The 22532-nt window shown below is 34.4% G+C and overlaps 1 protein-coding gene across 1 annotated transcript; it reads right to left on the reverse strand.

Annotated features, from left to right (window-relative positions):
* Positions 1-4109: 4109 nt before the first annotated feature.
* LOC128204923 (ficolin-3-like) lies at positions 4110-19235 on the reverse strand. The gene is made up of 5 exons (XM_052906324.1): positions 19191-19235; positions 9297-9430; positions 5321-5417; positions 4943-5112; positions 4110-4292 (listed from the first exon to the last, which is right to left on the reverse strand). Exons 1-5 carry the CDS (start codon positions 19192-19194, stop codon positions 4110-4112), a joined length of 588 nt encoding a protein of 195 aa, XP_052762284.1. The 5' UTR covers positions 19195-19235.
* Between the last annotated feature and the right edge of the window lie 3297 nt (positions 19236-22532).

Genomic DNA, 22532 nt, shown 5'->3' on the forward strand with positions numbered 1-22532 from the left:
CGTTAAGATGTCGGTCATGTTCTTATTGTGTGCTACCATATACAGTAAAACTGCGGTCGTTCGAACAGATGGTCGTTCGAAAACCCGCAGTCAGTTGAGGTTGAAGCTTATTCACGACCACTATTACTTCTATTTTTATATCAAATATACTGAAGCTAAATCGAAACCTAAATAGGTCGAAGACTCGAGCACCATTGACGGTCCCAAATACATAAATCATGCTCAAAACCTCGAGGTCATAATATCACACATTTTCCCGAAGGCATTTTCCAAAATAAACAAACAAATGTCAGGTGTTAACAAGTTGTAAAAATTGCAATGATATATGAAAGGGAGTTTGAAAAGGTGCGAAAAGACCGATTATTACCGTTTACGCATGACAGGAAATACTTGATAATTGCTTTTTAAAAGATAATTGTGATAAGTTAATGCCGAGAATTTATTCATATTCTTATGTTGTTTATCTAGAAAATGTTGCTTTTTTGCAAAAATAAACTTTGCTATTTATTGGTTTTTCTTTTACATGTTCTCAATAGTGTCCGGCAGCTTTTGAACATTCGAGCGATTTCCACAACCGAATACGTAATCGGTGCCGAAGTAAACTGACGACTTAAGACTTTGAAAATACACTGTAATTATTTAATCACAGACTCAAATGGAAACTCGGTTGGTTAGAAACATCGGATCGCTCGAGATTTTAGCACGGTCCCCGGCGTCCTCGAGCGATCGCAGTTTCACTGTACACAAAAGTTTTTCCCATAGATATTCAAAGATTGCAAAGACGCCGTTAAGAACTTCTAAACATTACTCAATGGCGCGAATGTATACGCCATTACTTAGTCTTAGTCAATAAGAAAGTCGTTTACACCCATATCTACCACATTTCGTATTAAAGGTTGTCAGATATGATGACTCATCATCATTGCTTATTGCCCAATAACCTGATCTTGCGTCAAGTTTTGTGAAATAGTTTGTCCCAAGTAATGGCAATACCACGGCCAGTGTCCTTGTTGGATAGTTAGTCTTATAATGTGCTTTTGCATTTTAAAGTAGTACCCGCAAGTAAACTGTTGTTTTCATAAACCCTTTAAATCGTCCATATTTTTCATCCAACTTTTATAATTGTTTTATTCTATTTAAGGGTTATGATACATTTTTGAGCTTGCTGATCAGGGAAACACTGTACTACGCATGGAGATTGGTGCCGACGACGGAAGCGAGGCGTACGAAGATTGGCCGGACTTCTCAGGGGTACGAATTGCACGTGTAAGGGAAAGTCACTGTCCTTACTGAATCAGTTCCCGTTCTAAATTCTATTTATGTAGTCGAGTCATATCAAAGTTTTATTAGCATATTGCTTAAACATTTTTATCATACAAAATTACATTAAATGGCGATTGGAATAAACTGGAATATAACGGAAAAAACAGTTTCTTTCATAGTATTATTTTTATACTTATTTTTTAGATGACACGGACAAAGAGCGTACCGCGGAGATCACACAATGAATCTTCAATAATAATTTACCACCGTAATACAGATATTAAAAGGCTCTAAAGCGCATTGAATATAGCGGTCTTACATTTCTCATGACTTAAACTTTTCACAACCTTAGTGTGAGATCTGTAAGACCTTGCAAATTTCACGATCTGGTAATTCTCACGTAACCGGCATGAACTAACGTCTTTTTGATACATAATATGTGTAACACAACTTATAGTAAAATAAGTAGTGAGCTGAGCTTAATCCTGTTTAAGAGTAACCTTTTTGAGCTATATTTTGTGTAAATATTTATGGAGCGTTACATTATCGCTCACAGCATGAATAGAGTCGAACATGTGTGAACTATATCGCGACCATTTTGTGTATTTACCGCTGTCAATTATAAAATATGTATTGATGACATGAGAAGAATACAACAGTCATGGTCATTCAATATGAGGTTAATTTTACTCGTTCATTTGAATGGATAAAAACTACACAAAGTTCGTTTCCATCGCTTTTAGAACACTCTTTTAATAAAGTCGGTATTTTCATGTGATATATTCTATAAACAGCATGTTAATGCTATAAAATAACATGATTTGTAAGTATATATTAAGCAAAACGCGCTGCATCACGTCGTTATCCATTTTCAGACGAGCGTGTTGTTTTGCTGAGCTGTTCAATTGAAAAGACAAAAGTAATTATCGTGATAGTTGATATTTATTATTTATTTGTACATAGTACATCGTCAATACAACAATATAACAATACACGAATAAAGCTTTATAAAGAATGACAAAATGTAAAATTATGACAACAACGTCATTGCTAAATATTCATATGTTATAAAAATATACATGTTTAAGTCATGGCAGTAAGCTTACAGTTAAATAACATTCGTTGTCTATGCATTAAAAATATCGCGATATATATTGCAATACGTTTTCTCCAACAATAATCTCAAGAATACCCACCTCCCTGATTGGCTCGTCTGCCTTTTGTCACCTTGTTACGCCTAAGAAACGAGAAATTGCGGCCAGATTCTCAGCAATTTTCATTTAGAGTTGATAGTAATCTCAACACTATACTACTTGTACAAACGGGTAGGTATGTCAATACTTATATTAAACAATGTAGTAATTTTTAATATGTATGTCGTATAATGTCATTTATTATATTTTGCCGATGATTTAATGAGATTTATTAGTGACATAGAATGACTGAGAATAAATTATATTTCACTGATTCTATCAGTGAAATAACAAATCGATATATTTCACTGTCTTGAAATTTATTCCGCTCTCTCTTTCAAATTAAACGTCAACACGCACAGGGCTTGAAGTCAAACGACGGAATTCACGAAAAAATGTTACGTTCGTATACATTTTATTTCGCGCGTTGTTCTGTAGAGAATACAATTAAATGTCTTTTAATTTTATTTTTGTCATACAGTCGAACCCCGTTGGCTCCCAGGGACCAGCGAAAATACATCGAGCTTCGGAAATTCGACCCAAGAGGGATTGTTTACCCTCAGTACGAAGAAATCGTCCCTTTACATCTAGTTCGTGCCAACGAGGATTTTGAGCCTAGCTAGTTCGAGCCAAAGGGGTTCGACTGTTTAATACAAATTCCAAGTAAACTCGCCATTATATTTTCTTCGTGAACGCCACTCGTAAAATATAACTGTTGGTGTTCACTCCAGGAATGCTAGCGAACTTACACTGAAACAAATAATAATCAGCTGTATACTTACGGCAAACGCACAATATCAATCGTAAACTTTCATATTTCATATTTTCATTTTACTATATTCTCTATTGTAAAAACTGTATGTATGTTTTGACGCTGGGCACATATCGACAGTTTCATACGATTTGGAACTCAATCAAATGAATTTTTATCAATGTTTATGCATTTCTAGTTCGGATGTGTCAGGGTATACAAAATATGATAGCTCAATCATTCGCCAACAAAAATGAACCACTGTGAATCGTTAAAGATTATTATTTACATGTTATACAGTGTGCTCGATTCATACCACATTTCAATTTCTACATTTCAAAACGGAGGGACACAATCAATTTGGCGATTTTAGCTGCCATTCTGTATTTCTTAAAATAACTGATTCTAAATGGCACGGTAAATGTAAATATACATAAATATGTAATAATTATATACATGTTTAAATCATATGTGTCTTTCTGACAGTAAGTTTGTAGTTAAATAACATTCGTTGTTATCTTCCTTTTGTGGATGTGTAAACTGCTAGTACAGTTTATAGTTAAACGTTATCTCGAATTCAAACTTAACGAGATCAATTCATTATGGCTTAAGTAAATATACTAGTCAGCACTAAGTAAACGTATTAACATTCGAGAATCACTTGTTTATTATAATACATTTATATGATCGCATATTTTGTCTTTATACATAAATGTATTGCTTTGCGAGATTAACATTGCAATGTACCTGAGTATAAAAAATAACATTAATACTATTTTCAAAGGGCGTGTCAAAACAACTGCAAACACACCTTTTGCAGTTCATGTTTTAGTTTCATCCAACTCTTCGCATCATCATTCTTGATGTTTTTAGTGATTCCATTCCCTTAAAACTTCGATACGTCATTCCTCCTTCTCCAGAGTGGTACCGAGACTTTGTCCCTGGCGTAGGGTAGTGTCCATTGAGGTTAATATACGAACACTTATAGTACCACCAGCCACCTCTGTCGTTGTTACCGCACGAGCTTCCCTTTGCTGTGAAATCACTTCCATTTTGGGACTTTGAGAAATAGAGAGACTCATCCCCTGCAACATTACAATATAACAACAGTGTGAAGAATGGCACGTCTGATACTGCCTACTTTTCCCCCCATTTTGTAATTCATTTAATCTTCTCTAAATATATTCACTAATGTTTTTATAAACATTTTATTATAACGGTAAATTGCTAAAATGTTTCTTGTACATATAATTTTGTTTTTACAGCCCCCCAATAAACCTGAGAATAATGAATATCAACAAATCAGTTATTTTAAATGTCTGATTTGCAAAATGCTAGAATTGCATCAATGTAGTAAAATAATAGATTGTATACGAATTGTATATACGAAATTCGTGCATATGTTGAAATTATAATGGAAAAAAAAACATAAAAAAGAAAATATAAGAAAAGACATGATTTTCGTTGGAATTTCCATTCGTTATGATATGACGTTAGGAGAAACACCAAGAAACAAAAACGTATAAAGCAATAGAACAGGTAAATCCTAATTGTGCAGTATTTAATAATGTTTGCTCTGTTTTAGTACATGTATTAACTCTCATACCGTAGCAATAACAAGAAGTCAGTTTTCTCTACTGAGATGGTACAAACAGTAATAAAACTGAACCAAACCCTGGTGATCACGATCGTTCACATTAACAATTGTCTGATAATAATGCCAAGATAAGGTTACTCTACCAGCGGTTCCGATGCCATTCCCTCCCAAGTGCAGTTTGTACCCCGGTGCATCACCTAACGAGAAGTCCGGCCACTCTTCGTACGCCTGGCTTCCGTCGGCGGCACTCACCTCCATGCGTAGGGTAGAGTTTCCCTGATCCGCAAGCTCTTTAATGTATCGTAACCCTTTAATAGAGACGTAACAGTAATACATCCTGGAGGGAAAATGGAATAGATTTGAAGGGAGTGTGAATGCAAATATTTCAGACTTTTTTAAATTATTATTAATGAGCAATTTGCATTGGATATAATACAATTGGTGTTAAGATACACAAGGCTTCAGCTATATTTCGTTAAAGGTATTCTAGTGCTTGTTGTTATTTTCGACATTTACCAAGCCAGAATTCAGCTGATGTCTTTCCAAACCCTTCAGTGTAAGCCTTGAGATTTAAGTAAAACTCCTCCGATCCGTCATACCGGTTTTGGAATACCTAGAGATAAAGGAAGGCTTTTATTACAAAAATATGAATATCGAATATGTATGTAATAGATACATTACGTGTTTTTCTTTAAAAGTGTCATTTTACAGACGTAAGAGGCCGTTTCGCTAGGACGAACATCAATTTTGTCCGAGGCGTAGCGGGGCGATAAGTACGGAATGCCGTTAGGGTCATCGCCTATGAATGTGTTGATCTAAAACGCGATACTCAATAGTACGATGATGAAAACGCAAAATCACGAAACTACGATGGTGAAAACGCGACAGTGCGATGATGAAAACGCGACAGTACGATAACAAACGCGATAATACGACAGTACGATGATGATAATGCAATTAAATATCGTGTTTTCATCATCGAAGTTTCGCGTTTTCACCATGGTAATATCGTGATTTCGCGTTTTCGTCATCGGACTATCGCACTGTCGCGTTTTCATCATCGTACTATCGCGTTTTCATCATTGTACTGTCGTGTTTTCATCATCGTTCTATCGCGTTTTCATCATCGTACTGTCGTGTTTTCATCATCGTGCTATCGCGTTTTCACCATCCTACTGTCGTGTTTTTATCATCGTAATATCGCGTTTTCATCATCGTTCTGTCGTGTTTTAATTATCGTACTATCGCGTTTTCATCATCGTACTGTCGTGTTTTCATCATCGTACTATCGCGTTTACATCATCGTACTGTCGTGTTTTCATCATCGTACTGTCGTGTTTTCATCATCGAACTATCGCGTTTACATCATCGTACTGTCGTGTTTTCATCATCGTACTGTCGTGTTTTCATCATCGAATTACGCGTTTACATCATCGTACTGTCGTGTTTTCATCATTGTACTATCGCCTTCCGTTGCGCATGCACATAGAAGAATTTACTCTTACAAATTCTCGAATGAAGGCGTGCGTTTTAGAGCATTATTACGATCTGCAATTATCGTAAATGCACGATCATAAAAACGATCAACTTAATGACAATTACAAAGGCGTTAAAGAAACGTCGCGTAGACTATCTAGTCGTTTAGCAAAAAATTAACGATAACGAAGCATTCTAGCGAATGACACATCCTGAAGTGAAATGACGCCACGTCATATAAACCTGATAAGAGCACCTGTTTTTTATGAATAATAATTCTACTACGACTACTACTGCTTCTGCTACTGCCATTGCCACTGCAACTGCCACTACCACTACCACTACCACTACCACAAATATCACAAATAACACGACTTCCACAACCACTACTACCATTTACCACTACTACTACTTCTACTTTTACTGCTACTACTACTGATAATTCTACTACGACTACTACTGCCTCTGCCACTGCCACTGTCACTACCACTACCACTACCACTATCACAACTACCACTACTATCGTTCACCACTACTAGCTACTACTACTACTACTACCACTACTACTACTACTACTACTACTACTACTACTACTACTACCACTACTACTACCACTACTACTACCACTACTACCACTACTACTACTACTACTACCAAAAAACTTCAGTTGAAGACATGATTGAAAGACTCTATACAAGCACCCCTAAAAACCGATTTTTTTTCACATGGAGGGTCAGTCCTTCTATGCGCATGAGCACCGGAAAGCGATAATATGATGATGAAAACCCGATAGTACGATGATGAAAACACGACAGTACGATGATGAAAACACGACAGTACGATGATGAAAACGCGAAATCACGATATTACCATGGTGAAAAGGCGAAAGTATGATGGTGAAAACACGATAGTTTATCGCAATATCATTATCGTACTGTCGTATTATCGCGTTTTTGTTATCGTACTCTCGCGTTTTCATCATCGTATGTCGCGTTTTCACCATCGTAGTTTCGTGATTTTGCGTTTTCATCATCACTATCGAGTATCGCGTTTCAGATCAACATATTTATGGGCGATGGCCCTAACGACATTCCTTAGTTAAGTGTATTGCATATACTTGACTGAGTGAGCAAATAAATGTAAATAAATAAATACAGATTTATAAATAGATAATAAGAAATATTTTTTCCGAATGATAAACATTAGATTATTATCATGACCTTTCTAAATACAATGTGTATCAGCTAGTTGGAATACTCGAAATTCTCGTGCACGGTCTGCTTACAACCGGAAGAAGACACTTTTTCAATAGTTCTGCTGGGGGAAGAGTAGTATAAATACTTTATGCTTTTACGGATTAATAATAAAGAGAAATTGTTAGTTAGGATTTGACAACCTGCATGAGCTTGTACCATACACTCCAGGAAAGTTATAAAATAATTTACAAGACGGTCTATTCTTAACATAAATGTCATAAAATTATCAAAACTTAATATGGACGACTCAAACAAAATTGATGGAAACATGAAGTTTGCAAAATTACGACATAAAATAGTTAATTTTCCACCAAAAATTCTGTTTCAAACTGTATGTGTTACTTTATTTCAGTAATACTATACTATATAATAATTCTAACGATATGAATACAAAATAAGGAAATCAGAAAACCAAATAATGTGACGTAACGCCACAGACTCTCGACAGTTCAACTCAACTTTGAACACAAATACACTGTTTCCCAGTTTCATGGTTTTATTTAAGGAATGAATAGCGGGGTTGATGTCATTATTGGGGTATGAACGCAATTGGGTTGGCCAATGTGTGTGGAGTCCGAAGGACTCCACGCGTACTTTGACCAACCCAATTGCGTTCAAATCCCCGATAATGACATCAACCCCGCAATTCATTCCTAATATCTACACCAAAAGTTCATTATTTCAATCAAGAATTGTTAAAAAAATACTTCATTTTATTTCAGAAAACCTTTCAGTAATCCGTTCTTACCCATTCTGTAAATAGAACGACCCGACTGTAATCGGAAACATTTTTTCAAATGACGTCACAATAACGCGGGAAAAGATCAACCACTTGAAATCACATTAAAACGTAAAATTGAAACACTTATGGCAACAACACATTTAAAATATAATAAATTAACACTTTTAAAAATGTTTATTTATGTGTTACGGAACCTGCTGACACAATACAAATTATTACAAGATCAATAGTTTTCATGTATATTGTTATGCAATGAGTTACGATCCGAACATATCCGAAGATTTTGCGTTCATCGATTGATGAATGCAATTGCCGAAAGGCAGTTCATTTAAGCAATGGACGTTGAGGTGTAAATATTCAGTGATTACAACATAACATAATTCGAAGAGCACTATCGGACGCGATCTGGCTACACCAGTTCTCTAAAAAAACTCACTCCTTAATATAAGTCCATGTCCAAAACTAAACTCCCTAATACACAAAAAGAATGAGTATATATACTTTAAATATAGGCCAATCGTGGCATCTATCGTACCAAAGCCCACACACTTAATTGTAATTAACATGACAGCTTATTCATACCTGTGTGTTTGCACACAATTAGCCATCACCCACATACTCTTCAGAATGTACTACAATATATATCTATAATGATAATGTGAGCAGATATATGCGTAAGTGAAAATATCAATCTCTATGCTTTACAATAATTAATATTTTTTAAGTATTAACAAACAAATGATTAATTGATGTTCTTTCATCTATGACAAATTTACATTAAATTAAAAGCTAATTAATTCATAAATGTAACGATAACCTTCTCGTTACGTTACACTTTATATCGTTTACACTGTACACAAATATTTAAAACCCCGATCAATTCACAGTTTGAACTTGATTTTTTCAGGACACAAGGTTTATCGCTTAGTGATATACAAGCTAACTTTTTAAGCTAAAATATTCACAAACTATCTTTCCACGCACCATCCCCTGTCGGATAGTATAACACTTAACTGACCGTCCATCCTCCGTTGCTTGACGTCATGTCGCAGTACACACTGACGGCCGTCTTGGATTTCCATAAGTTGACTCGATACATCCCGTCAGGCGCGGACGGGTATAGCCGTTTAACATCAAGACAGTCTGTCACCACTGGAATTCAAATGGTCGTAAATGTAGGCTGATTGACGACTAAGACACCAAGAACATATTGAGGTTAAAAGTTGATCAAACATTTAAACTAAACAAAATCGTGTATCTATTATCGTCGATGTACAAATGAATGTACAGTAAATGACCTCTTTTCTGCTGTTCTTTCTTGTTACAGTTAAAGGGGCTAGACATTAAGCAACTGCAAGAAATGTAAAACATTAATGTAAAATTGACTTAGTTGTGTAAAACTCTTGGATCTTAATTACTGATGTATCAGATTACTTAGGACACATGTACTTTTCGAAGATTTTGCGTATTTTTCCAATTTTAGAATTTACTTGGTCTGTCTATAACGTAAATCCCAGTTAATTTAAAAATAGCATCGGCATAATTATGTATCTTTACTAATCACGTGATTTGACATGCTAAATATACAAACGGGTCAACTCAGCCGAGACAGTGACAAAAATCATTTTAAGCATGTAAAGTGGTGTATAAACGGCCTTATACTATCTCGTTTTGACAATTCTAGGCTTGTTTTGTGGAAACAATGTATATGCCGATTTGGGAACTATCTGGTGTAAAGTCCCTTTAAAAACATATAAAGCATTCATTTGCCGCGATTTTGCCGAACATCCTTCTAAGTAAATCAAATAAAAAAAATTAAATGATTTTTGTGGGCAGTTTTGAATAACCACCTCGAATATCTTTAAGAAATATCGGTCCGGCTATGCCTCCAATTATACTTGTAAAATAGTATTTTCAATACTGTCGGCAATTTTCATAACATTTATATTGATTTAGTATTGAAGTGGGTATATTTGCCCAACTGCCATTGTACGTTTATTCGCAAACATACAGCACTATTTATTTGGATAACAATTGGCAACGAACGATGATCAGACCATTCACTTAAATTGTCGACATTAAAATTATCAATGCAATGAAAATCATCTTTCAAAATAATAGAAATATATAGGCAGTGGATTTACATAAATAATAATAATTCTAATCCAAATTGGTTATTAGTATTATCAGCCAGATATCAAGATAAGCAGAATTGGATACATCCGCCAGGTGTGAATGCGCGTACAAGCAGTCTCAATTGTTTCAGCTCTCGGACTTTTGATCAATTACCCTTTTTATAAGTGATACAAATTTTTATATCTACGTTTATATGTTGCATGTTAGACTGGCTGATGTGCGTAAAATATACTAAATATGATATTGAAATTATGAGTTATTTGGAAAACTTTGAATTATATTTGTGTTTTTGGCGGTATTTTTACATGCTGGTGTAAATATTGGTGATTCGTGAACCCTTTTCAACCTGTGGACATTATGTCGGACTAACTGTGGGCAGTAGTGAGAACATTTATTGACTTTAGAAAGGGGTCCGATTCTGTATGGAGAGCGGGCCTCTATATTATTATTTATGTATAACAACATTAAATTATGTGTACTGTTAAATAATAACACAGCAGAGTATTTCACTGTTGCAGCAATGTTAGTAAAAGCAACTCATGTAATGATATAAATGATGTTGATCTTGATATACACTTGAAAATAGTAGTATTATTGTATGCATATGATACAGTTCTGTTTGCTAAATCAGAAAATAAGCTAATTTCTTTATTGAATGATTTTGCTGATTACTACGATAAATGGAAGCTTGATATAAATATTGGAAAGACAAAATTTTTAGTACTTGGTGTAAGACCAAGACGCAATAAAAATATCTTTTTAATAACAAACAAGTTGAAGTTGTAGAAGCTTTCAAATATCTTGGTGTAACTTTTTCGAAAAATAGACGACTAACCAACTGTAAAAGCATGTTGTCGAGCAGGCTAGAAAAGCTTTTTTTGTCTCTATGTGCAGATTCGAAATCTATGTCTTCCATTAGATTGCCAAATTAGGTTATTTTACAATACTGTTGCACCTATTATATACTCTATGCTTGGTTTAAACAGTTTTTATTTTTTATAACAAATAAACATTTACAACATACACATATAATATATAGAATTGAGAATAAAGCCAAAGGCTTGTATGAAACCTCTTTTCTATTTTCTGTAAACAATATTATATATCAATGAATTAATTCCAGCAAAACACGTATATACTGTGTAAATTGGTATATACTCTATGCTTGTGAAGTTTGCCGCTACGGGGACCCTAATTTAATAGAAAAGGTGCAAACTGATTTTATGAAGTATATTCTGAATGTTAAAAAGCACCCCTCATTTAATGTTATATAATGGTCTTGGCCGATACCCTTTAAGTATTATGATTAAAAAACGCATAGTAGGATTTGACCCATAACCATTACAATATGTCATCTATTTTGTATAAGTTTCTATTGAAAGATTTTACTTCTCATGAACATTATTATCGATGTTTTAGTAATGTCAAAGCTATTCTTGATGAATGTGGTTTGAGCTATATATGGCAAAACCAATATAAGACTGCTTCAAAGCAATCTTTGTTGAATCTAGTCGAAACTTGTTTAAAAGACCAGTTCAAGCAAGCCTGGAATAGTGATGTTTTTAACTCCTCCAAATGTACCAATTACAGAATTTATAAAACTGAATTGGAACTTGAAAAATGTTAGCTTAATGTAAATGAGAACCTTGTCCAGTCTCTTATAAATTTTAGACTTTGTAATAATCATTTACCAATTGAAAAAGGAAGATGGCTCGGCATGGACAGAAACGATAGAAAATGTCAATTATGTACTCTAAATGAAATTGGTGATGAATTTCACTATATTTTACTGTGCCATATATTGTTAATTATAGGAAAAGATACTTACCTTACGTAAACATGCATACTACTAATATATTTACTTTCAATAATGTTATGTGTGAAATTACTTGATTTTCACTTATTATAATATCTACTGTTTTTATAAATAGTTCTGTTTATGAACTCAGTTTATATTGGTACCTACATAGTTCTACATTTCTAACCATACAGCCTGGGTAGTATATTTTATTGTTCTTTTACATGTTTATATACAACATTTTGTATTATTCATGTTGACCTCAAATACATATTTGTATTATGTGATGAGAGTAAAATAAAAATGTGAAATTGTGAGAACGGTCCTTTATTTATCTCTGGGTCAGTTGGCGGATAGTGATAATGACGGTCAGGGATCAACGAGATAAACGAGCAGTGCATCATCGTCACATGATGTATCCATTGATTGGTCACATGACCGGTCTCCTGGTGGTCCCTTGGCGACACTGATTAGACAAGTTGTACATGAGACATGTACTTCCGGGTTATTGAGGAATATCGGGTTCTTATTAAGTTGTACCGCGAGCTTCCAAGGGACATGTGCGTTCAACAAATATTACGTGAGTATGCTGCGTGTAAAAGTAGTCTTGGGGGACTGAGGCGACAATAATTTGACCACTTAAAACGGACGGCAGTGGATTTTCCCTATGAACAGGACGTGAAACTTAAGCGGCACATGGTTTCCGCAACGGCAACCAGTTTCTGCGCGACTTGCACAAGATGTTTACCACATCAACGGAGGGTGGTGATCAAAGCGTTCTGAAGGCCATGATTAATCGGACAAAACACGGAAGGCATCAGTAGAACGCAAGCTTTATACGGGTTTGATTGATCAGTCTGACAAAATGTGCAATTGTGAGAAAGACTTAACTTTACTTAAAGACACTGTCGCATCGCTTCAGGCTGGATTACTCTTAATGAAGCAAACCATACATGTTTGTGAGAGGCAAAGAACAGAGCAAGTGCACTATATAAAAAGTGCTTCACTGAACATAAGAGCAGAAGTACTTGAGCGTAGTAATGCTATAGCGAAATTCACGGACCCGTCTTTTGATACTATTCGCTTATTAGCGCTCTGGAAGGCCGTGATTTTGAAGATATAGTGAGGCACATGGAATGTTTGCTCGATACAAATCACCTTGTAACTGCTTCTAAAATATCCCCTGCTTGTGTTTATGTGCTAATTTGCGATAGAATAGATGCAGTGCAATATTATGAAAATTTCGACGACGGTGTTCCAGAACACCATATGGAGGCTACAGAAGATGTCACTACGAACGTTGACATGGAACCTATGTCACTTTGACAACATGATAATACGTCATGGGGGAAGAGTCAGGGAATCAAATTTCCGTGGCTACTTGTGTTAGGGATATTAAGTGGGATGGCTTCTAGGTTGTTCGTAAGAAGCACCACACTGAACGGTACTGTGTTTTTGGTTTACACAGTAATGTAAACACATAACTTCTAGCAACTGTGGTTTCAAAGAAAGGTCTGGATGTTAAATTGATTCAGGTGTTTCCTCAACGTTAGAATCGTTCCTAAAACTTTGCATGGCGGCCGACGAAAAGTCGAAACGAGTAATTTCGGATGGGTTTTGGCCAAGCTGTGTAAGCCTTGGCGTGCACATGTTCCTCCAATCGGGAAACGGCGCCATCGGTCGGTCAATGTTACTATACTTCGGGTATCCGGCAACGAGATGCGCATGCGCGGTGGCTGGGGCAGTATGTTCCACCTAGGTTTCGTGTGGGAGGAACGGCTAAGACTGCTAACCTGGGGGACGGATGGAGCGGCGGCCGGAATGAGAGATCATGGGACAATCGCTTCAATGGTTCTTCGATCGTACGCCGTAGATTTATGTGCATTCATGATAATGTATTCTTTAAATATGTGTGCTGATTGATGAATGTCTTTTTTCTTGTGTTTCTTTGTGTTTATGACTATAATTATGTAACATCAACCTCATTACATGGAACGTTACAGGCATTATATCTAGAGCCGGATATATTTCTTACACACGGTGGGATAGACATATGTGGTATATTCAAGCACTGGGTATCAGCAAAAAATATTCACTTTATGGACTCGATATCGAGTTTATTTAAGCACTACACAGTGTGTGACAGTGATAGTCGGTGTCAAGGTGGTGTTTTGTTATTGTATCATAGACGATTTGATAAAATTTAATTTCCTCACTGCATGTAGATGATGATCGAATTATTAGTATCCAATTGCAGATAACATCGGGTCTATATTTGTATATTTTCCAGGTTTATTTACCGTGCAGTAACCATTCCATTGAAAAGTATGATGGAAATGTTACAACATTGTATGATTTATTTAATGCATATTGTGACAAAGATCAGGTTATATTTATGGGCGATTTTAATGGCAAACTTAGAGGCACATACGCTAAAAACCAGGGACAGACGAGTGCTCAGTTTTGTTAATGATTGTAATATGTGGGATTGCTGTTTAACGAACAATTGCAAAGGGAGGAACAACACATAAATTGTTTCATATAACGGACGGTATATATCTACATAAAACTATATTTTTGTTCAACATGAAAAGCTTGACTGTATTGTTCACTGTGAGATTGCAGATGATTGTTGTTTGAATGTTTCTAGGCACAGGCCTTTTTTATGTTGTTTGAATATCAGAGGTAATTCTCCATTACATGTTGAGAATTATGGCGAGCAGGAAAATTGAACAGTTCTGAACGGTATACATTATCAATAGAAAGCGATCTAGATTTGGTATACATGTATAATAGTCAAGTTTCTAATGAAGGCATTGATAGTATGTATGATCGTTTATGTGACAATTTCATTGCATACTCAGATAATACCCTTCGAATGAGAAAGTTTAAGGCACATTTGAAACAGTACTGGTCAAATGAACTTTCTAATCTACATAATGCAATGCCGAGTGCGCGCGATAAATGGTGCCGGACTGGTAGGCCTCAAAATTCCAACTGTTATGAGTATGTTTACTACAAGGCGGACAAATTTCTATTTAGGAAGACACTTAGGCGTGTAGTCAATGAGTACATGATGATGCTTGATAAAAACTGGAACTAGCTGCTGAAACTAATATTATTCGATTTTGGAAAACTGTAAACTCAAGGAAAAAGCAGTCCCAATCAAAGATAGAATGCGGTTTGAAATTCGGGGATGAAATATGGTTTAGCAGAGAAGAAATTGTTGAACAGTGGGGATTATACATCAAATACCTTTATTTACCAACCGAATCGACCGACCTTGATGAAGTATGGAAATGGACAGTAGAGGGCACTGTGGAGCAGACATTTAATGATATTTCACTAGGTACTTGTGAAATAGTCTCGCCTGATGTAGTGGCATCATCAACAAACTCCCTCCTTCGAGGTAAAGCCTGTGGGCCAGACTGGATCACACATGAACATTTGTTAATTGCAAACGAAATCGTATCGCCATGCCTTACACATATATTTACTAGTATGCTACTGTCCGGACATATCCCAGATAAAATGAAACTGAGAGATATAATAACTTTATATAAGGAAGAGCAGCGATAACCAAATAACTACCGCACTCACTTTATCTTCGATGGTGCTTAAGGTATATGAGATGGTGTTGCTGGACAGATGCAAAGAGAAAATAATCTATACTCTCAACATACAGCAGGGTGGATTTCAACAACAACTTGGGTGTTTGGTGACGTCGTGTCTCCGTGAATGCCTACATTTTTCCCGAGAATACTCGTCACCTGTATATTTCTGTTTTCATGAAAGTCGTCAGACGTTTGACCGGGTGTGGCAAGACGGATTATTTTATAAACTCCTGAACCTCAAAGCCGATCATCACCTACCGACCAACAAATGTATTGATGATAACAACACAGTAGTGGCCCTGCGAAATATTTATGTTGGCACCAAGAGTAAGGTGCGCTCTCAAGGCATTCAGTAGGCGGAACTTCCGGTACTGCAAGGGACCTGCCAAGGAGGGAAGATTTCTCTAATCATGTATTTGTTGTACCGTGTATTGATGGTCTCATTAAAGAATAAGACGATAGTGGCATCGGCTTATGCATAAACGGTATGAAAATGATCTCCTCTACAGTAGCAGATGATATGGTTTTGATCTCCTATTCAAAAACAGGGATGGACAATATTCTAAAATATGTTGCGAAGACTCAAAGAAATGGCGATTCGTATACACCCCCCCCCCCAGTGTGCTGTTGTTACCTTTAACATGCAAAAAGCGGTAAAATTAAACATTAACCATTTCTTCTCGGACAGAACATTTTAGCCGATGTGAATAAATATACTCATTTAGGTGTAGACTGCGATGATACATTGTCTTGTAAGGAATAGCTGCATACTGCAGGTGTTAAACTCCGTGGGATATATTTAAATATCATTAACAGTGGGATACATAGGGGATAATATGATAGGACGATTTTCTGATGACCTGTATCACTTCGAGTTCGGTGTGTAAACACATATCCGTCGAGACCGCAGGTCAAAACGGATACATGTTTACTCTCCGAACTAGTACAGGTCACCAGAAAAGGCGTTTTATCGTAATATTCCATTTATTATATACCTGCCTATTTAATTATTCCTTTTCATTTTTCGATTTTAATTTTATTTAAAATCACCGCCATCTGTCAAATGCGCGTATGAATTCGAATGTGTTACATAGTTTTGGGTTATGAAGTCAAGGGAGGCTACTACAGTGAAACGAAGTCAGAAAGTACAGAATTCACTTTATTGAGCAGAATAAGAACAAAATAGTTTGTGTTTTAGCAAAATTAACAAATTGCTAATACGAGAACAGTTATTTAATGTCACAGCACAAAACAGCAACAACAAAAAACGGTACTTATTTTACCAGTATACACTAATCGTCATTTCCTGTAGACGTAACGCGTAATAAGTAAATATTCGTGTGATTTTTGACGATCATATTATGCAGAATTGAAGGAGTTCATTCAAAAATTGTTACGATTAATGTATACTCGTAAAACAAGTACATGTACCGGGTTTTTGTTGTTTTCTATTGTGCTGTGACATTTTTTTTCGTATTAGCAATTTGTTAATTTTGCTAAGAAATAGAAAATGTTCTTCTTATTTTGCCCTATAAAGTGAATTCTGTAACTTCTGACTTCGTTTCGCTGTAGTAGCCTCCCTTGACTTCAATACACAAAAGTACGTAACACAATTATACGCGCAAGCCACTCCATATTTTGACATTTGACAGATGGCGGTAAATTTATATCAAAATGTAACAGAAAAACAAAAAGGAATAATTAGATATGCAGATATATAATAAATGAAATATTACGATAAAACTCTTTTCTAGTGACCTGTATCACGTCGAGTTTGGTGTGTAAACACGTATCCGTCGACACCGCATAATATCCCCTTATATCTATGTATTTTAGGTTTCTTGTAAATGCGTTATGCTTTCCGTTACTGGAGGAATAAAACGTATCTATCGGTCTATTAATCATAAACTATAAAATTGACAAGTCTATCACACACTATTCAATCACGTATATTATACACTCTTGCGTTCCAGTCACCAATAAATGAAAAACACTGCTTTGGGAATTAAAATTACCAATATCTTGTTGTAGTAAATCAAAAAGATTCAATATTATATGCTTGCGAATTTTCAGGCCATACGTAAACCCCAGCTAAACATATATCTCTACACAAATCTTTAGATAGCTTTAAACACATAATGGTATCCTGTCTATTAAAATCCTATATCAATTCTTCGTAAATCGATTTTAGCATATAATTGGAAACAGCCCCTACAGCGGCGTTAAAGCCGCTTACAGCGGAACTTTCTGTAAAAAATAAAAGTTTATCAGCGTAAGATCAATAGCATAAAAAGAATCTAAATTGCCCCATAATTCATATAAAAATATAAGATTATGATTGCAGTGCCTACTTAATAAAATAGCCAACGGATAGATTTCATCAAACTGATTCCCAGTCAAGTTTTTCGTTGCATAAACAATTAAGATTCCTTAAGGTAAAATTCTTAGGTTTATCTGCAAAATTAAAATTACTACGCAATCTACTTGCAGCATACTTAAATGTAAAGAATTATGACAATGTAAACCGTCGATATACATCCAAGGCTGTTTATCCAAGGAAAATGTCCGAGGAGTTCTGATTGACTCCGTGTATAGGACTGAGTTCTAACGCGGACCGTTACCAAATGTTTTACATTTTACCGAAATATAACATCCAGCTAACACTCAGTAAAGGTAAAAACAGTTAAAAGGAAGTGTTTTGATTAAAAGGGTTTGTGTCTAATGAGAATTGTAAATTATTTCTGCCAAATAGTTCAAGTCAAGCAAGGATTTTTTATGAAAACGCTTCAAGGCTTCATCGACTCCCGCTTTGCTCACATATTGAAATGAATGTAATAATTATCCGATGTAGACAAGCAATAGTTGAAGAATTAAAATATTGACTTTGTCGATTGCGTTATCACGTAGAAAGGTTTGCTATTTAATTTTCAATAACTCGCTATTTTTAAAAGCTTCTGTCATTAACAACCAATTTGTTTGTTTGTTTTTTTTTCTCATATTTCATTTACAAATGCCAATACATGTGTATTTTACAGGATAATATATTGTTGACCATGGCTTTTGGTTGAGTATTGCCCTAGTGAAATAAGTACTTTAGGCCTTATCTTCTCACTGAAGTAATTATTAAACACAAGTCATGGTCAAACGTGTATTATTCTACAAATAATAAAACGCTAATGGTGACTACAGGAAAATCCCTGTAGACTACAATTTAACCAAGGTCCTGTTTGAAAGGCTCAAATATCAAAGCCAAACAAACGGCCAAAATTTAGTAACAACACATTTCCATGACTAATGAATAAATAAAACGAATTTTGATGTTTAATTAATGTTTTTTTTTTCAGGAAAATAACTTTATTCGTACCCATTAACTTCTTCGGGTCTTGTTTTGCAAGAAGACGTTTAATTTTATTTTTGTTTTCTTCCGTGTTATTTATCAGTAATTGTATTAACTGTTTGACATCTTGAACACTGTTGTATATATTTTCATTTCTTATTTTACTGTATCCATCAGAACTAAATGTCGATTCTTCTTTAATCTCCGCAGAAACAATGATACAGACAAGACTTGTAACAGCGCAAAAGATTATAAAATTCTTCATTTTCACAATAAGCCTCTCTACATTTATAGAACAGTGTTATTGGACGAGCTCGTGAGTGTGGCTGAATGTTAACCGAATGGGAACCTCTGCTTAAGTAGTGTTCCAGTAAAGTACCGTAGAATCGTTTCGATATGCGTGGAATAAAAATACGAAGTCTACTGATATGATTTCTTAAATTAACTGAAGATTTACCAAGTCAAGACAAAGAACATACTAGATAGCATAAATAACAAAAAAATAGAGTGAACTATAAATATTAAATAAATATGAGATTTTTTTTCATATTTAATCTTAAAGAGAATAGTATGAACTACAACAGTTAACATATGTGAACTACATTAACTGAAGATTTACCAAGTCAAGGCAAAGAACATACTAGATAGCATAAATAACAACAAAATAGAGTGAACTATAAATATTAAATAAATATGAGGTTTTTTTCATAATTAATCTTAAAGAGAATAGTATGAACTACAACAGTTAACATATGTGAACTACATTTAAACGCGTTATTACGTTAGCTAAGCTTTTCCTTAATCAGTAGCGAATGATAAATAAGTAGCAATATTATTCATTATTTTATCGTTACTACTGGACATCAATTTGTTAAATTTGGTCATATGTCGCCAGTAAATATAATTCTTTGGTATCTATTTTGTACGTAAATCTAAATAATGAGGATACACTAACAAAAAAACGATATTCATTTTCTACAACATTCAAACGACATTTATTTCATTGACTATCTTCTCGGTTGATATTACTAAAGATTCCTTCTCAAATATTGAGGTTGTTTGCTGAACATCCAAATTTAGAAAGAAATATTCTTAACTTATTCACGTCTATTAAAATCAAATAAATAACCCTCAATTTCAAAATAATGTTTAGAGTTTACATAATTCTGTAGTTTGTCTGAATTTCTAATATTTGTATACCATTGTTGTAAGTATCATATAATATTTTAGCAACAGCTTCTATCTGTATATTAGTTACATTATCACATTCAAATAAATAAGCGAATCCAAGCTTATTCAACCACTGTTTCAGATTAATTGTCCAACTGATTATATAATCGCCATTAACATATTTCATTTTAAATACCCAACACGTATGAGACTCAGGATACCGTTTGACCTTAAACCTGTGCTTGATAATTCGTATTTTCCTAAACAAACTTAGTGTGAATCTTGCCAATTCAACATTAATTGTAGCATTACATGTTTGCTGTCTTACACATACAATTTGTATTAGTAAATTTTGGTAATGCTCTCTCAATATCTCAAGTTTTTAAAAAAGCGACTGATACGCTGTTTTACAATACTTACGTCTGAACTAAGTATGTATTCCATACATAGACTTTTACATTAGTTTCTCTAAATTTTCCACTGGATGATGACTTACTTGAATTGAAATATAAAAGTAGTACAAGTAACATATGATATCTTTATAGATTTGATTTATATGTCTTGTATTCATTTTTTTTTTTCAATTGCCATATAAACACGTATAAAAATATCTTTGGGGCAAACTTGCCTCGGTTGTGTATTTACCCCCGGGGTAATTTTCCTCTAGGAGAGAATGTTGGTCATATAAACGGAGTTATAGTCTTATAACTAATATATAACTTTCGACAATAGAGGAGCATTTAATCGAGTTTGCTTCTTCGCAATACTTCAATAAAAATGCTCTTTTACTAAATATGAGATTATTATTCAAATGCCACGAGGGTAGAAGATATGAAACAACAAAAATGACTTTAAATTATTAATATGATGTTTGCATTTTTGTGAGGGCCAATAACAATGAAAGATTTGTCAAATTTTACGTAGATCGATCCTGTCTAATGCACCCACAAATAGATTCATAGAGTATATTTTCGTCAATCTATGTTTTCAATCTACGCTAACTTGTGGAACTAATGTCAGCAGTAAAAGCTAGCATATACTTTGCGTTTACATTTTATGTGGGCCAATGAAAATCGAGGATTTTTCAAATATTATGTTCATAATTTTTACGAAGATCGTTTCTGAAGTATGCACCATGCAAACACAAATAATAAGAGACCAATTTTGACGATCTACACAGACAATATAGCGGTCTAAGATACGCCAACATTGATCTCAAACATATATTTAGAGGGGATAGGTATGTGCTGTTCAGGCTCCGATTTCTCATTTATAATAAGTATTATTCAATTACCTACTCACTCTTCCACTTTACACGCCTAGCATGGTTCAATGTCATTTTGACTTTTCGTTTAACGTTCTTTTAGAGCAAGAACTGTTACTTAAGTAATACCTTAACTTTTATGGTGTACTCGATTGTTCTTGTTTTTCTTGTTTTTTTTTCATATTTAATGGCCAAATAATGGAACTTAAAGCAAATATTAATTAAGTTCAGTATTAAGAAGAACAAAACTATAAAAATAGAAAATAACCAGAATCTATGTCCTTTCTTTTAACAAACTGTACTAGAAACTCCAATTTTTATTATAAAATTTAGATTTCGTTACAAAAATTGAACAAAAACTTGCAAAAGTAGTTCGCCAAAAATCATCTATCATTTGATTTTCAGAAAATGATATGGCTCTTGAGGTAAAATGATAAATAAATATCTTAAGAGAAAAATATGTGAATACGTCATACTTATCAAAGAAATTTATGATTTTTCGGAAAAATAATGTTTATCCTTTGACGTTATCATAATATATCATTCAATGTTGAACTCACCCATATCCTTCATGTTAATCAGCGTTTGTACAACGGATATATACATACATGTCATACATGTTCATAGTTATAAAGGGTCAGACATCGAATGTTATTATTTCTTGTGCGATTTGAACAAAATGTCTGTTTCAATAATAAAACATCTTGAAACGTTTAAAGAATATCTCAAATGTAAATATCTATTTAAAAAAAATACAGAAAAGGCTCTTTTTTTAGCGAAATACGTTAGTAACGCTGATGAAAATTTAACTATGTTCGAAGTGGATAATCTTTTTGAATAAGTATCTGCCAATTGCTGTTTGGTGTTTATTCATAAAAAACACACACAAATCTCAACAAAGTTTTAAAACAATCGTTACCAATTTTAAAAGCGTA

The sequence above is a fragment of the Mya arenaria genome, chromosome 10, assembly GCF_026914265.1.
Source record: "Mya arenaria isolate MELC-2E11 chromosome 10, ASM2691426v1".
NCBI lineage: Eukaryota > Metazoa > Mollusca > Bivalvia > Myida > Myidae > Mya > Mya arenaria.